This window comes from Lipotes vexillifer, unplaced genomic scaffold, assembly GCF_000442215.2.
Source record: "Lipotes vexillifer unplaced genomic scaffold, Lipotes_vexillifer_v1.1 scaffold1122, whole genome shotgun sequence".
Classification (NCBI taxonomy): Eukaryota; Metazoa; Chordata; class Mammalia; order Artiodactyla; family Lipotidae; genus Lipotes; species Lipotes vexillifer.
Window position 1 is genome coordinate 1,175,229 of NW_006798649.1, and position 18,004 is coordinate 1,193,232.

The window sequence follows — 18,004 nt, forward strand, 5'->3', positions numbered from 1 at the left end:
GAATGCCCTGGGCCACATGGCGACCCGTCCCCCAGGCTGCCTCGGATGCTCTTTTGCATTCCCCCAGAAGACGAAGGGGTAAATAAATGGGACATCTTAGCTTGCGCTCTGGGTGTATTACCAGTCACAGCACGTCAGAGCTGGAAGAGGCTTTAGACCTCACTGGGCCCAAGCCACCACTCTCCAGATGAGGGAACAGAGCTGGAAGGGGCAGGGCCTTCCTCAGGTCACACAGCCCGTCAGTGATGGGGCTGGGATAGCGCTCTTCTCCAACCCTCCTGTCCCAGGCTCTCTGTCCACCCAGAGGAAGGGGGCAGTGCTGAATGGCTATGACTTGGTTAAGAAGGTGGTTAAGAAGGGCACTGGGCTATGAAAATTCTGCTTCAAGAGGTTCAGGTGGGTGATGGTGGGGTGATTGGCATGGCTGGGTCCCAACCCAAGGCGCATGCAGACTACAGGAGACCTTTCTTTGCCTTCTGAGCCTAGCTTCTGCTGGGACCTCAATATGCAGTGCTGACTTGAAGCCCCCTGCTCCCCTTGCCCTTGCTCCGAGAAAAGAGGCCAAAGCAAGGGCAGGGATTCCCCAAATCCAGGCAGCAGTGGCGGCACAACCAGGAAATTCCAAAGCCTATGTTGTGACAGGTGGCCCTTCACATATAGGAGCGGCGGGACATCTTGTAAGGGCACAGGCCCCCTGAGCCTGGTTTCTGTAGTTTACAGTTAGAGCTCTATTTTGTTATGGTTTTTAAAGTTTTCAAGTCCTGCTCTATTTTCCTGGGCAGGTTTATGTTGGTGTTTACCCACTACAATTTTTAAAAAATGTAAAGCTCACATGCCTTCTCCCTGCCACCACTGAACCTACCAGCCTGCCCCTGGCCCAGGACTGCCTCCTTGGAGCCCTCCAATCAAAACCTCCTCACCTGCTCCCATCCTTCACCCCCATGCGAGGTGCTGGGGGCTCAGCTGAGTGACCATTCTTCCATTGTGGGGACCCAAACTTGGCCTAGCATCCATCCTGGTCCCCCATGGCTGTGATGTGGCCTGTACCCAGCTCTATCAGAAAGGGGATGCTGAAAGTAGAAAACCTTCTTCCAAGGTTTAGCTGATTCTTTCCTCACTGCCTCGTCTGCGGCAGGAGCAGCAAAGGGACAGGTGTCTAGATGCTGGGCCGAGAGGGCTGACCTGGACTGGCACAGGAACTCACCTGTGCAGCTGGCGGCTGCAGCCCCTAAGCCTGCTTGAGGCAAGAGAGAACGACTAAGAGTCTTAGTTCTGTGGAGGCAGACAGACCCTCTGGGAAACCCAGGAAGGGTTTTTCTAACTAGGAGAACTCAGCCTCAGGAAAACGTAAGCCCCGTGCAGGAAGAACTTGTTTGGGGGACACAGAGCTGGACTAAAATGGATGTTCCTGCAGGCCAAGACTCAGGCAGAGTGCTGATTAAGACTGAATAAGACAGCAGGTGGCTTGAGGACACGCAGGCACGTGAAGGAGGACAGCCTGTTGGTGACGTGGCTGCCCAGGAGCTGGTGTGGAGGCTTCTCAGAGTCCCTTCCTGCCCAAGAGGCCTGACTGTCACCTTCGCTGCCGGCACGGGCTGAGGCTCGCTCCTGCTGTGGTAACGACGCGATCCTGGATCTCTCCCCTCTCGCACGCCAAGCCCCAGACAGGCAACCAAGGGGAAACAGCCGCAAACCAGTACTTCACCCTACAGCTCAGTGGCCAGCAAGTGCCTGAGGACTAGGGACAGGCAGCGCTTCGGGGCTCGGCAGAGTCTCCGTTCTGCGTACGTTGGGGCTCAGCCTATAGCGAGCGCCCTTTGCCCCAGCCCTGGCTACTCAGCCATGGTTGCTCCAACAGCCCAGATGTATACCTCACCCTTGGGGGGACGGCAGCTCTCTTCAGGTGGAGTCTCAGGGCCCAGCCTGATTGGGTTACCTACTTTCATCCAGGGAATCAAGTGATACAGGTGGTCCCAGGGAACAGAAGGGCCATGGGGTGGGGGGGCTCTTTTTGATAAAATGACAGGAGAGCCGTCAGAAAAAACATCTGCAAGGAGACCCTGGGCTGAGTAATTGAGGGGCTTCTTCCTTTTGTAGGGACCTCCGAGAAATTTTGACAGCTGTTTGTCTTGGGGTCTAGGGTAGTGAAGACTGGAGGGGATGCTGCAAGTGTCCTTCAGGGCTGGGATTCTTGGAATCAAAAGGTGCTCAGCACAGGAAGAGTCTTGGAGCTCCTGCCCGCTGGGCCCCTGCAGCACGCAGTGGGGAGTGACTGCAGTCACAGTCAGTTACGGGGCAAAGGCTCACCCCAGGCATTCTTTTCCCAGCATACACTGCTGCCTCTTGGCAGTCGCAGGAGCCCGGCTAGTCTACTCTGGGCAAGAGGCTGAGCTGGCTCTAGAATGTTTCACTCCCTTCATCTCTTCTCCAGCTAGAGGACTGTGTGCTTCCTGATCTCAGAATAAGACAGCCTACTGGGCTCCTCTGTATCGGAGGGATAAGCAGTATCCTCAAACCTGGGTTTGAGGCATAGGTGTAGCTATTTCCCTGGCTCAGACCTAACCTGGGCTTCATCCTGGAGATGAGCAAGGTTGCCAGAGAGGCTCCTGGAGTGGCATGAGGGATTAGATGGGCACTTTTAAGGAACTTCAAAGAGCTCCATGGAAAGAGGTGCTTGGTAGCTGTATATATGGTCATAGGCTTTGGGAAGGCAGGACAATAAAGGGAAACTGGAGAGGAAAAAAAAAAAATGGGTCTGATAGCTTTCCCCAGAGCCCTAGGAAGCCTCATGCCCTCAGATGGGGTGCACCCTGCTTTGGGCCCCAGACTCCAACTGACCCACCCCCTCCGGGGCCTGCATAGCTTAGAAAAGCTCACAGCTGGGCAAGGGTTGGGGCTTCATTGGACCACTGACTTAACTCAGTTTTTGTTAAAATGGACCCGCTCCCACTGACCTATTGTCTGTCTCTCTTACACTTCTTATAATGGTAGTTATTTATTGACTCTGGTAGCAGGCAGTTCTTAAATAAAGACGGTTTCTCAACCTGCTGAGGCAGCTGGCACCAGCTGTGGGTGTTTTTATCCTCAGACTAAAGAGTATCTCCTTGTCCTGTTCTCTAACCCTAGGCTTTTACCCAACACCTTCAGCCTTCACACAGTCACCTCTAAGGAAGTCACAACACACGGTCCATATTGCTTCATTCAGTCCTGGGAGGGGAGAAAAATTAGGCCAAGCAACTTTAAGGCAGGCCTCAGCAGAGCAGAGCAGGCATTCTCCTAGGCTGGCTGGCTTTACCTAACAGGATGGGCAGTAAACAGTGCTCATCTGATGGTACTGCTCCAAGCTTCCCTGATTTTTAAGACATTTGAGGTACAGGTTTCTCCCGCTCCTCAAAAGTAGAGTGTTCCTATGAAATCTTTCTTAAGCTGAAATGGTGTAAAGCAAAGAAGCAATTACCTTTTTTTTGAAACAGTGAAAATCCTTCAGACTTCTTTTCAGTTAGCGAAAACAGGTACTAACGTAGGTTTCTCGTAAAACCAAAGTGGTGGAAAGTAAACTTTCAAAAATCGGGGGATACCTGTATTGACTCAACAGTACCAAAGGGAAGTCTTCTCCCCACAGAGACATAGTGACCCCCACCTGGTGAGAAGGTGCCTCTAGCCTCTGTTCACAACCAAAAGAATTTGAATTTCTAGTCACATTTTCCAGCTGCAACACTACCATGCATTCAACATTTATCATACCTTCTATTACACCTGAGATGCGTGATACACTTATGCAGCTGTGTAAGTGTTCAATTCTTTTGGTGCAAAGCAGGTAGGGCTCCGTGCTGACTGAGCCTGACAGCTTTCTTCAGGAAAGAGGGAAAGCAAGGCGAGCAGAGGCCCCACTACTCGGTGCTGAGCTGTGTGCCCAGGGCCTGTTCAGCACAAGAAGCCCAGGCTGACAACGAGCCCCTGACGGGGCCACATAGATAGTGGTAGTTACCACACAGCCTCATCGGGAGCGCTGGCCACTCTGGAGCCCAAATCTTAGTCCAGGCAGCATCTCCTTGATCCTCCAGAGGCAGACCACATGCACAGAATTCAAAGAACTAAATTGGGTTTTGGTCTGCACTAACACATCTGAGGGAGTTTTGTTCTCTTCCCTGTTCAATCCCCTCACATCCTCAGAGTCAAAATTCAAGAGCCCAGTGCACAGAGGGCTGTAAACCTAGAGCTGTACAGTATTCCATCCCCTGTTCGACTACCATCTTACAACAGTATGTTGGAGCAGTTATTTAGCTCTTCTTGGGTCTCAGTCTTTCCATCTGTAAAATGGGAAACACTGTACCCCTCAACCCTCCTCCCTCCTCAGCAATGTAATATTAATGTTTTACAGTCCTCTCTCAAAGCAGAGCAAGCTCTCTCCTGACTGCTTCAGCAAAGTGTCCAAGTCTGAAGTAATGAGCTTCATTAGTGACATTTCCCAACTCATGCATGTCTGGTCCTTCACAGTTTACAGAGACGTTTTACTCACAGGATCTCATTTGATCCTCACAATCATGTGTTTCAAAGATAAGGCTCAGTTAGCTTGCTCCATTACACAGTCAATAGCAGGAACACGACAGGTCTTCTGAGTAACATCCTATCTGAGGTAGAGAGAATGGGTGAAAGGGTGTGTGGAAATTTTAAGATCTTTTCAAAATAAGAGCAATAGTTAAAGACTCCCGATGCATGAGTCTAAGCCAGTGGTTCTCAACCTTCACTATATACGAGAATTATCTACAAAACTTCTGAAAAACAAAGATGCTTCTGAACTCATGATTTACATGTACCTGGGACACTCAAACAGCCTAGAAGCAGTGACTCCCCAGTGGCAATGAGCACATCTAGCACCCAGACCATGGTTTCTAAATACTACTCCCCACACTGAAAGGAACAAGAGCCCCTTGGAGAAACAGAGTCCCTCGGAGAATCTCCCTTGGAGATTCAGGTATGGAGAAAGGAAAGTCCAAATGTGCATCTGAGGCATCTTGCTATAGCAAGGACATGCTCAAAGTCAAGTGGGACCACACCAAAAGGACAAAGGAGTTGGCTTGAAGGGACTTCTGGCCAAAACTGGGAACAATGGGAACATCAAAAATATGACAACAGTAATGGATTATATATAATTCACTGAATAAAAAAGAGAATTCACTGAAACGTCAGAAGAATAAAAAGAATAGCATTTCTTTACAGAAAAATGCAGGGTAATAAATACAAAAATGAATTTTAAGAATCCAGCATTTTGCAATCCCCAGCACGTAATAATAAGGCAAAGACCATGAATGGATTCTAAAACGCTTGTGAACGTTTTTTAGAAACCAGATAATCACAAAGCATCACCCCACAGATTACAAAAGGAAAACATATACAGGTACACCACTGGAGAGATCTGGCAGTCACCACCTTAACCAAACGATCAAGCTTATCATCAACCATGGGTCACCCTGACATTGTGCCTCCCGAGGTCATGCAATAAGTACGTATTATTTTCGTTGGGCTCTTGTCAAAAATGTTTAAGATTCATTCCTCAGGAATTTAATCATGAGGAAATAATGGTGGGACAATATGCAAGACAAATGGCCTCTTCAATATGAATGTCACGAAAAAAAGAAAAGTAGGGGATCTGTTGTAAAATAAGACTTAAGAGAAATAATAATCAAATGTAATACGTGAACCTTCATTTGATCCTAGATCAAACATTAAGTTAAAAGCTCTAAGATTTTAGAAATTGGGAGAAACGAAGTACCAAGTATTTGTAAGATTAGGAAATTGTTAGTGTGATGAAGTCACTGTAGTTATACAGGTGAACGTCCTTATTAGGAGATGCATACATGATTTAGGGGTAAAAGGTCACAATATCTGTGACTAGCTTTCAAGTGCTTCACATAAAATCAATATGTATTTAGAGAGGAAGAGAACTTGAGCAAAACGTTTGCAATCGGTGAATCCAGTTAAAGGGTCTGTGGATGTCATCAAACCTTTCTTTCAACTTTTCTATGGGTTGGATTTTTTTTTAATATAAAATAGAAGAAATAACAGAGATCCATTGGTCCTAATTTAAATTGAATTAGCATCCTCAGGTTAGGGCTCAGGAATCTTATTTTTCAAAAGCTCATTCGGGTGATTCAGACACACGGCCAGAGAAGATAACCACTGGTCCAAGTCTTGTTTCTGCTACCTCCTCTGTGCTGAGAAAAAAGTGAGGGGAAGAAATGCTAATTCTCTCATATAGAATTAGCTCAGCTGGCGGCCCAAGAGCAATTTCCCTGATAGTTCCACAAGCCAAGCCAATTATCTCAGACACAATCTGAATGGCCTCTGAAGGTCTTAAGATTGGATTTCCTGTTGAGGAAGGAAGGTACTAGTCCTCCGTTACGGGGCCTTCGCTGCTGTAAGAAACCTCCAGCAGCACAAGCTTCAGGGCACTGAAAGAGCTAGAAGGACAGGAGCAGGGAGCAACCCTAGGAACTGTTCAGGGGCAATCTACCAGCTGAAGAATCCAGTGTTTCACCAGGAATTCAACTTAGCACTGAGCACAAAGGTTTCACCTGGGAGGTATAAGGGGTGCAAATAATTTATTAACATTTAGTGACTGTCTCTTACATACCTGAGTCGGAAGTCATTACTAACACCCTCAGCTCTGCCACAAATGAGCATATGCCCCCAACAAAGCGCTATGTTCAATGTCTATCCTAAAAACGCTGGTGTGAGTTTAAACCCAAAACCAGACTGATTATGGGACAATTTAAACAACTGCAAGAAATTTTAAACTAAAGGGCAGAAAAGGTTAGGTTTCCATACAGCTACTGGGAATTGTTTTTATTGAAGAGGAAAAAAACACTTTCACTAGAAAAGCCATTATATCCTTCTACATGATTATACTGCTCAGAAGGGAGATCAAGGTAGGGAGGCATACAAGTTGTAAAGGGTAGAAAATGAATGCAAACTTGGAAGACAGAACTCTTCCCAGGAGCAGGGAGATGCCTGCAGTCAGGTTTCCTGGGTACCTAGTGGGCAGGGAAGATCTGGAAGAGATCCATCTGGGACAGAGTTAGAGAATATTGCCCACAGCTACCATGATGTTGCCCCACATCACAACCCCCACTCACCCCTTTGGTAGTGGAAGCCCCCCCACTTAGTTAATCCACAATCAGGCAGCCAGAACACTCCCCTGAAAAGCTAGTTTGGCTTCCTGAGCAGCCAGCCCTTCGGCAGCAAGGTTTGTAAGGTCTCAAGGCTGGCACTGCTGTGGATCACCCTCAGTCCACCGCACAGGGCGATGCTCATCAACAGGCCACCAATCACACCACTGGCAATTCCTACCCCCACAGCTATGGTCACCTTCTTTTTCCACAGTGGGCGCTGAGGTCTGGAATAGTTGTCCAGATTCACTTCCAGGCCCTCATCTACTAACTTCTGATCCTCAGTAAGGGACTGATGGAAATTCAGGTTCACCAAGTTAGGAGGAAGGACCCTCAGCCCAAAATAGAGCCTCTTGACAAGTCTCAAGTTTTTTAACAGCTGCACATCACACCGGTAGGTCCCAGAGTCATACTCCTGAGCGGACTGAAACTTTATAAAGTGGGAACTGGCTCGGAAGGGTTTGAAGACTTCATCATCAGTTGAGATGATACCCCGAGCAAGTCTCCAGGTGAATCGGAAAGCTTCCTGTCCAACCTCCAGGATGTCTGAACTCAGACAGCTCAGCTTAAATTCCTGTCCTATGAGAACGGTGAAATGGAGCATTCCACAGATCCAGTTGGTCAGACATTCCAAGCGCTGAGACTTACACTTCCTTCTCACTCCATCAGGGCCCACCTCACAGACGGTCTCCTCCTTATAGCCAAGGCCACAGGTGACAGTACAGGTTGTGGCATTGACAATAACTTTCCCCACAGCTTCTTGCAGTTTCTCAGGAATGGCCAGTGTTTTAGGTAAAGTCACCACCAAAGGTAGATAGAAGGCCAACACCAGGTTTCCAAGGATGAAACTAGTGGCCAAAGTCTTCATGTCTTAGTAGGCATTTCACCACCCTCAGCCAACACCCGACGTGTTCCAGCTAAATCCTCCACAACATAATTTAATTCCTTCGACATGAGATAGTCTTCGAAGTCAAAAGATATGATGCATGCATTGTCAATAAAACAATACAACTTAATAAAAGTCCAGTCCTTATTAACAGGTGAGGCCACGTGGCAGAAAAAATGTCACAAGGTTGCTGCTTTACTATAACTGCTTGTTAACGACCACCTTACCAGTCTTCATTCTTTTCCCATCCTTTTAATGAATTTAAATCCACCTCTTGGGAAACAAAGATGAAAAGACTTCAGAAGCTGAAGTGAATTTCCAAATTACCTCAATGCACAGTAAAGCTGTACCATTCCTCACCCTCTCCCCTCCCCTCCAAATTGTAGGATCTGAATTCAAAGGTTTCAAAATACCAGCTAAATCTGCCCAAATAAGAAATCAAATACCAAGTCTAAAAAAAACAAGAGAGGATTAACTTGAATTAAGTTATTATTAACTTTAAATGCTCCTAAACCTTCTATAAAAAGGATTAAGAACTCTGGACTGAGAGGCAAGTGATTTACCCTTCCTGAATTTGTTTCCTCCTTTGTAAATTAAGACCTCCTTGCCTATTTCAGGAAGGTCACTTTGAGCATCAAAAGTGATAAACTGTACATGAAAACACTTTGTAAAGTGTGTAAGGAATTTTAAAAAGAAATGAAAATTCATGAAGGCAAGGGCCAAACGGGCTTTTAGAATCAATGCTTAGCAGCAAGACAGGCGATGTTAAATGCAGCGCCTCTCCCACTTCTAGGCACTCTTCCTTCCTAAGGGTACCGAAGATATATTCTGGGGGAGAGGATACATAATTCTTCCTCTCAGCCCAGTCCCCCCACCCCATAGAATGAGGAAGGAGCTCATCATTCACTTGGGTCAAAGTTGCTATGAAACAGCTATGATGTCAAAAAAGATTCTCAGTCACATAACAGGATTAATAAGTAGACACTCAGATTTGGAGATGATTAAAATCAAAGACTTAAATAGACTTTATGAAACATCTTATTCTTTAGGAGACAATAAGTATTCGATGGATTTCAAGGCTATTTAATCTAGGGAGAAAAAGTGCTAATGAAGAGGAATTTATCTGTACTTACACTTTAAGAAAGGTCCTTGGAAGGCAGGAACTTCCTGGCAAGAGTTTTTGTTAAGCTCCACAATGTCTCCTAGCACTGAGGCCTCTACAGAGTAGTTATACACTTACTGAGCTAAGGAATTGGAAGAGAGGTCATTCCTACATGATCCTTTTTTCACTAACTTTTTGCTTGAATTGTTTATTTATAATCTTGTCCAAAGGCAGGTATGTGGACTACCTGGCCACCCCTTAGCCCTTCCAGCTGTTATTTCTACACGGAGAAGATCTAATAGCAACAAAGTAAGCTGCATTTTCTGTTGTACAGAGTGAAGTGGCCGGTGACTTTCAGAAGTGATCAGTGTCTACAAACACACACCTACACCTGTTCTTTAATAAACATCAGATTTTATTTACAAAGCATTAAAGCTTCAGCAAGAAGTACCCAAGGCTAAGTCTCATCTCGTACAAAACTACAGAACATTAGAAAACAAAACACTGGGGGGTGGGCAGGTGACAAAAGGGAAAAAGAGAATATGCATATATTGTACAAATCAAGAAAATCAAACTGAAACAGACAGAAGGTTTTAGGAGCTGAAAAAAATTCCAAAAGCATAAATAATTATTAGGAGCTGCTGCCAGAGACACTCTGACAGGGCTGAAGTTGATTTTCTCAGTAGCCGGTTTAGGAGGTGGACAGAGCTTGAACATCCAAATGCTCAGGCAGAGGACACCCAGCTACTCTGCATGTGGAAATAAGGCAGAAACCTCTTGTATCACACAGTTTGCATACTACTGCACTGTACAGTACAAAGAGAAACAAAATGGAAATAATGTCTGCAAAACAAAAACATGTCTAGTGACCCACCTACCAATCTCAACCACTGGTCTAATATGAAATAGGAAATGAAATTCACAAAATGAGCATCTGAGGAAAAAAGTAGTGGCATCTAAAAATATAGACATTTTGCCACTGACTCAGGGAGAGCTCTTGCTTCAACTACTGAACGTTTTGGTTCTAAAGATGGAATGGAAGAGGCTCTTGTTGATGTGTTCTACTTTGATTTCTATGCTAAAATCCAAAAGGTAATCACCTCGTTTGGCTACCTATCGGAGCAACCACCAACTGACAGAGATTTCCCAACAAGCACAGTGTTTAACTCTCCTTTGAAAATACTGTGAAAATGATGATCCAGATTAAGCACTTCCAGTCAGCTCAAAGCTCTACTCAAGAGAGGCTGGAGAGGCCCCTCCACACCTGGTTTCTTCACTCTGGATTTTCAGAGAATTTCAAACACCTAGTGTACACATCCATTCAATTTGCTACTTTTTATACAAAGAACAGCAAAAGCAAAAATTAAATTTTTTTTAAAAAAGCTAAGCAACCTTTCACAGAAAGGAAGTGACTGGAAACATGTAGGAAGGAAAAGGGGTGTGGATACAAGGAGGGGAAATGCAATGACTGATGGGAAGGACAGATGTCCACAAGCAATGATAAAAAAAAAAGGTTCTTAGATTTTTTTATTTGAACTGTGTTGTCATTGCTTTGATTTTGGACAGTTTTATTTTAGTCCTTGCATAGATTCCCCCACCCCCAGTAAAAAAGAAGCCTGCTGAGAGACACCTCGGTTTGTTTCTGGCTCTGGAAGCCATTACAGGTAAAGCAATATAAACTACTGATGATTCTCTGCTGGAGACAAATGAACTAGCTATCTTCAAAAACCATGATTAATGAGAATGAACCAATACTGGAGGGAAACATGCAATGAAAAGAATACAAAGAAAAACCTGACCCTCTTATAGCTCAACTTCTGGAGCAAAATGTTACAGTATGTGAAAAAACAGGGGGCCTTTCTTATCTTTCTTTCCTTTTGGAAAATCTGAAATCTTTCCAGCACTTTCTTTTCTGCCCATCTTTGTAATACAATATGGAAATATAGGAGGTATCTGGTGAGTGGGTAAGTTTAAAAATGGAAGAAAGAATGTGCAACAGAAGTTTTTCTAGGATACAGGCAGCAAAATTTCAGATAGGAACAAGTCACTCAAGGACGTGCACTCTGGAGGGAAGGCAAGTAGGAGATAGGAAATGACAGGCCGAAATGATGCTGGGTACAGTAAAGACAGACAAGCAAAACAGGAATCTCTTCTCCAGCAACATAACAAGCATTAAAGTTTAAATGAGTCAAAACTCCTGTTTGATGTCTTCACAAATCCTCATTCCTGAGAGCCTATTTGGACTTATGCTTGAAAGGGAAGGGGACATATATTCTTCTTCCTTAATTCAATTCTTCATTCAAACATAAAATTCACTCACTCCTTCCACCTCCTGGGCGGAAGACAGAGGCCTTTGTTTTAAATTAAAGTCAATCTCAAATGACTGACCACAGTGTCCAGAGGCCACACGATGGCAAAGTAGGGAAGAACAAAGAACTTCAAGGGCCTTCATAACAGTTCTGAGATCGCTCCCCCTGCTAAAGAGATGAGACATAAAAAGATTTCTTTTAGCATCAACTTAGACCAGTTACTTTCAAGAACACAAATACAGATGCTGGATGATGCATTACAAGCACACATGGGCTAAGAACTTCCCCCCTTTAAGTTAAAACCAACTCCAACTCCCAATTACTCTTTACTGAAGCAACAAATAATCCAAACCCCACCCCCTCCCTCAGTACTTTTCTCAGCACTGCCCCAAAGGGAGAAAAAAAGGCAAAATGACCAGACTTCTACACATTTTCCAAGCTTCTAACCATTCTCCAAGGTGTTAACATATAATGCTTCACATTCCAAAAAGTGCAGTAAGTAGAGGAAAGGAAATTCTAGGGTACTACTGCCTCTTTCAATCTTTCATATACTACACTAATTCGCCACTAAATGATTAACGGTGAGCAACAAACCCTTTTCCAAACACCCTTGTTTCTTAAATGATACTCTCAGCTCCTTAGAATCCCAAATATGGTGAAATGTTAGTGAAAACTACTGTCGGCATTTCTATGCGCCAACAACTGATCAATAAATAAAATCCTAAATAGTAAAATCAAATGAACACTTCCCTGATTACTCCATAGAAGCTGTTCAATCTCTGAGGGACATCCTTAAATGGGTTGCTGTGAAATATTAACTAGGAAGTGTAAAAAGAGAACAAGGTGAAGAAAGTCCTCCCAGTGTCATCTGGAATGGGGAAGAACATTCCACTTGAAGGTAAAATGGTTCAAAATAATTGCCCAAGTTGTAGAAAAAAAAAAGTACCCATTTATAAACCTTGCTTTTAACCTGATTTTAAATAAGTTCAAGCACAGATGAAAACTGGCAATAAAAATAAATTCCATTTTGCCTGAGAAGAGACTGAAATTATGAGACACAAACTCTCCTGGATGCTACATGTTAAAAGTCAAATTTAAACTTTATACAGTTCAGCAAGATAAAAAGTATATTTAAGCATCTGTTTTTCAGATCTTTCAACATAAAATGTAATAATTAACTTCTTGAATTGATTTTTTTTTTAAATCGTGAAATAAAAGAATCTACTCCACAGGACTCAGTAACAGGCCTTTAACACTTTAAGGCTAGTTTCTCTGATTGTTTCCACAGGTACTCTGACCAATCTAGTTTAACAGTTTAAAAATAGACAACATTGGGCTTCCCTGGTGGCGCAGTAGTTGGGAGTCTGCTTGCCAATGCGGGGGACACGGGTACGTGCCCCGGTCCAGGGGGATCCCACGTGCCGCAGAGCGGCTGGACCCGTGAGCCATGGCCTCTGGGCCTGCGCGTCCAGAGCCTGTGCTCCGCAACGGGAGAGACCACAACAGTGAGAGGCCCACGTACCGCAAAAAAAAAAAAAAAAAGACTTTTCTTCTCTCCATTTCCATTTTGCCCTCAGGTTCAAACCATTTTCTCAATTACAGCTTTATAGTAAGACTAACATTTTGATCATTAAAAAGTCATGCATATTCAAAAGGATATGTGTACAATTTAAAAGCTTAAACTCCATTCTGCTCAAAAAACCCCAGGTGCACTCCTTCTAGAACACTTCCATGTATATGGAAGCTCTTTCACATACAAAACCAACATACCTTATACCTACAATGTATGAGAGTCCTCGATCCTCATACCTTCATCAGATATCATCTAGTTAGGATGATAATAGCTGTTCTAAAAGAAGAGTTGACTTCTGAGATGAGATGCTATATAAACTAGAAATGATTTAGATATTTTAAGCCTAACTTATGAGGAAAAAGTGGCTTGCGTTAATAATGGGCACTCAAGATGACTTAATGAGCTACATTATTATACTGATTATCTAAGGTCAGTTAATGTTTTTTCTTTATCCCTCTCTTTCCTGTGAAGAGACCAAAAACAAAGCTTGTTGAGGCATCAGGCAACAAACCAATACCAGAGCAAGCAAGTCTGTGAGCAAGATAAGATACAGAGAAACAGCAACAAAGCAGAAGATCCCCAGGCTACTTAAAAATCTGCCCCAAGTATTATTTAGCCGCAACGTGACAGAAATCTCCAGTAATATAAAATTAAGAAAAATTCAGCTCATGGTAAACAGCTGTTATTGGTACCTCCCCAAAGCAGCCAAGCCAGGGTGGCTTAAGAAAACATTTAATTTTCAAACATTACCTTAGTCATCTAATAAGACCACACAGAATGAGAATACCCAACTAGCCATCTAAAAATATGATTTTAGCAGGAATTCATAAATTAGTCTTTGAGAGACTGATCATTTTTCAAAAAGCGGGGGGGAAGCCCCTACCAATCATTTAAAACAATCAGATTCAGCAAGTGAACAGAATATGGTTCAGAGGCCCAGGGTGGGGGGCCAGCACCAGGAGGGCAGTGGTGCAGCCAAAGGCAGGGAAATCAGCGCAGGGCCTGTGGGCCCTCAGAAGTGGCACCTCTGCTCAGTCTGGCGTTCGCCACCCTCAACAGACCCAGGTGCCACCACCATTCCCTTCATGCCCACCATCCCACAAGGCCTTTAGACCACATATGCGACAGATCACAACTTTGTCACACTTGCTACCAATGGTGTTTACTGCCAAGGAGCCCTACTTCTAGGGCAATCTTTGAGCGGTCACAGGGCAACCGGGACACTGGTGGCTCTGCTCACATCTCAAGTTTCGATCCTGAGGACTGTCCTCTGGAGAGTATCTAATAAGGGTAACCAGAGGGAATCTGACAGATGGTGCTATGTTGATCTGGACTTTCTGAAAAGTCCCCAGCTCAGGGTTACCCTTAAGCTTCACTGATGGGTCCTCCCTCATCACAGAAAGTGTGTCTTCGTGGATGTGGGTCCACTGGTACTGTTCAATACTGATGAGCTGTTTGATAGGGAAGAATTTTCTACAGCCTCAGATTCCAGATGGCTAGATTACTTCTACTGGCAGTCTATGTGTCTTCCAACTGTCGCCTGAAATGCATAATCTCCTGTTGCAACATGCAACAGACTGTAGCAGCTCTGTCAGGCCTATCAGGGCTTACTGAACAGGTTTCTTCAGTAACTGATAAATTGCAGATATTAACAAACAGTTGGCATTTACCTAACTTGAGCAGTAGCCTACACCTACAATCTGCCTTCGAATGAACTGGCTCTAATGCAAAAGCAGGGCATTTGCGGGGAGGTCCACAAAGCACTGAATCTATAAATACACTCATCAGACTGAACTAATCTTTGAAGATGGTTCAGCCTCAGCCACTGAGGATCAAGATTCATTTCTTAATATCTGGTGGAAAATCCACAATGACAGCATGCTGCTTTTTATTGAAACTCTCCAAGGTGTGGAAGAACATGAGACATAAGAGTTTTTATTACCTCAGAGGCCTAGGGGAGCCATGCGAAAATGAACAGCATGTGTCAGCCAGCCTCTGCCTGCTCTGGGCCCTCCAAGCTGAAAATGGTATTGGATGAAGCGCCACCCTCGCCCAAAGAAACCCACACAAAAGGTATGACAGGTTGCCCTGAAACTGAGACTTCTAACGGCGCGCTATATGATACTCAGTTTCAGCACTCTCCCCCAGACTCACAGCCTTCATAAAGACCCAAACCACACTGCAGCTAGTGGCTAAAAGCCCTTCTGAAGAAGTGTCAGGACTAAACCACAATGCCTTTTTTGAGGTTTTTTAATGATCCTGCTCCTCAGCACACTCGGGAGTTTGATCTGGCCATTGCAGTTTTGGAGATTTCCATTCAGGAAAAGGCCAAGGAACCAAGGCAAGAGAAGAAGAAAATGGGAAGAAGGAAGTACAGATTACACGGGGAAGTATGCAACGCAGACAACCATGAGAAGTTGGTAAAATGCTTGCAGTAATCTAGACAGTTGTTTTGTCTGTGTGTTATCAGAAAGCGTATCATCACCCTGGCCTTGTTATGTAAAAATCTCCTCTAGTCCTTTCAAACGTGAAGCCGTTAAAATAGCTGCCTCCATTTAAGGCTGACCAACTCAAGTCCCTGATAACAATAATGAAGAAAATAAAAATCCAGTCTGAAGCACCCTGCTGTTTCAAGACACAAGTTCTAGCCTTTAACGAGGTCGGTACCTTTTTTAACCTTGTCAGCCCAGTGAGTGGGAATAAACTTCTAATAGGCCATTGATAATGATATCCAGTCTTGCTAGAAGGAGTTTTGAAATGCTGACATGTACAAACACTATGTATTTTACACATAGATCAAAATTTCAATGCAGTATTTTGAAAACTTCAGGGAATAAAAAGGCCCATTCCTTTACGGCTAAGTAAACTTTCTAACATCTCATTTAGATGTTTTTGAAGCATAGCTAAAAAATACCACTGCTGTTATACTCTAAGCCAATTTGAGAAATGCCAAAAATATTTAGTAACTCTTAGTGACCATATCAGCTATAATTAAAAGTTGAAATCACTGTATTATAGAGAGAAAACTTCAAATGGTTTATTTGCCATACACTTAGTATTAAAAAGCAAATGATTAATTACATATAGATTCTGAAGATGCTGGGAAAGTATGTCTTAGAGTATTTCAATTAATTCAATATGTTTGCCTACATTTGAAATCACCCTGAAGCATTTCAGCTCTTGGGGCCAGGGAAATCTATTTGAACTTTAAATTGTTTCTTCTATAGTGGCATCCACTTATGCAAGAAGTGGGTTATGGAAGGATGTTTTTTATTTACATTAGTCAATTACTGACATGCAATCTTTGCTGGCAATGCCCATATAACTCTTCCAGGCTATTTTTTAAAATATACAGACATGGCCCTAAGTGGACTGAATGTGGAGGTGGTAAGTGATTATCAGTGGAGTACCATAAATATTGTTGCTGGGAAAAAAAATGCTAGTGTTCCAATGGTATGGTGTTGGACTATGAAAGTCTAAATCTAGTGAACTTGAGGGGGAATACTCAAATTGATGAGTAATTGAGTCTGTTTCAGCTTCTCTGCAGAAGCAAATTCATCTTCACAATGATTAACTGGCTTAAGGAACTCTGTTTTGCATATCATCACATTTGGATTAACACAATTAAAATTTTAAAGTGGGGAAAGAAAAAACCTAAACACAAACACTGATATTTTGTTAGTCCTGCCTCTGAATCTACTGACCTAGCCACAGAAAACGGAGAGTAATGTATTAACTAAAGCAGTGCCTAAATATAAAACATAACAAAAAGTTTCCAAAACCCAACAATATTTGAGCAGAAATGAACTTGAGTTTGCTTTCTATTTTCCAAACAAAAGACCATTTAGCCTAGATTCACAAGTATTTGACTGGAAATTGAAACTGTTCTCCATCCTCCAATAAAAATCCCTCAATTATATAGAAGTGAGAAAACAGTAAGTTTCAAGAGGCTTAGGTGTTAAGAAGCTACAAAGTTTGTCCTTTTGGTAATCTCCTGTTTGAAAAAACAAAACACCTCATCTTCTTCCTTAACATGATGGTACTACTAACAACTCCATCATTGCTTCTAGACTACTGAAAGAGAGAAAAACACCACCTCTGGGATTTGAAGAGAGAGAAAAAAGATGCTACAGTTAAGTAGTCAAGGGCTGTATAAAGAAGCTCTTATTTCTGGTTATCTGTCTGGATCTTTCATTTGAGACAAAACAAAAAACCTAGGAGCAAACACAGATTTAAAAAATGAATTAAACCAGGGGCTCTTACCCTTTTTCAGGTCACAGATTCCTACAGGAATCCAGTGAAATGTACAGGCATCCTCCCCCCCAAAATATTCATACAATATTTTGCATAAGACCAAGGGAATGGAGATCCCCTGAAACCTGGTTATAGACCCAAGGTTAAGAGCCACTGAATTAAGCCAAATCTGGTTTAGCGTGCCCTAGGCAGTAGTTTTAAAACTCAGAGAATATCTGCCACTGGGGAAAAGGAGGGAAGGAAGGAAAAAATGCTGCAGTTAAACGTTGTCAGGGGCTGTACAAAGCAAGGCCACGAAGCAAGCCAGACAGTGCTCCCAATGTGTCCTTACCTGTCAAGGGCTGGCTGAGCTCCGCCTGCACTTTACCCTTCGCTGATCCTTCCAGAGGTAAACCTCTGTCCCCTTTGTAGAGTTTCGGTTTAAATGGAGAATCTTTCTCTTTACCTTTTGATCCTTTAGGCCGGCCTGCTTGCTTCTTCTTGGATTTGCCATCCCCCTTCACACCCAGTAGTGGATGGACTTCTGTAAAAGGACAGATAGGCACAGAAAGAAATCCACACATCACCCCAACTGAGCATGTGCCATGCCACCTATCCATGAGCAAAGAATTCTGCTCTTGTATCTCAGGTCCACTAATATAAGAAAAGTTTGTTTTGTTTATTAATTATAAACTATAGAAGAGTGGCTATTAAATGAGAAATAGTTCCTTG

At 43.5% G+C, this 18,004-nt stretch overlaps 2 protein-coding genes across 4 annotated transcripts in view; both read right to left on the reverse strand.

Annotated features, from left to right (window-relative positions):
• Positions 1-6,023: 6,023 nt before the first annotated feature.
• TMEM81 (transmembrane protein 81) lies at positions 6,024-8,179 on the reverse strand. The gene has a single exon (XM_007470676.1). The coding sequence runs from the start codon at positions 8,035-8,037 to the stop codon at positions 7,207-7,209; it is 831 nt and encodes a 276-aa protein (XP_007470738.1). The 5' UTR covers positions 8,038-8,179; the 3' UTR covers positions 6,024-7,206.
• Positions 8,180-10,670: 2,491 nt separating this feature from the next.
• RBBP5 (RB binding protein 5, histone lysine methyltransferase complex subunit) overlaps positions 10,671-18,004 on the reverse strand; it is a 35,753-nt gene continuing 28,419 nt past the window's right edge. The window contains exons 13-14 of one of the 3 annotated variants that reach the window (XM_007470677.1): positions 17,625-17,816; positions 10,671-11,634 (exon numbers count right to left, since the gene is read on the reverse strand). In XM_007470677.1, the coding sequence (XP_007470739.1) occupies positions 11,606-11,634; positions 17,625-17,816 (221 nt within the window). In that variant the 3' untranslated portion in view covers positions 10,671-11,605. The remainder of the gene's footprint in view (positions 11,635-17,624; positions 17,817-18,004) is intronic. The other 2 variants (XM_007470678.1, XM_007470679.1) reach the window with 2 other exon arrangements.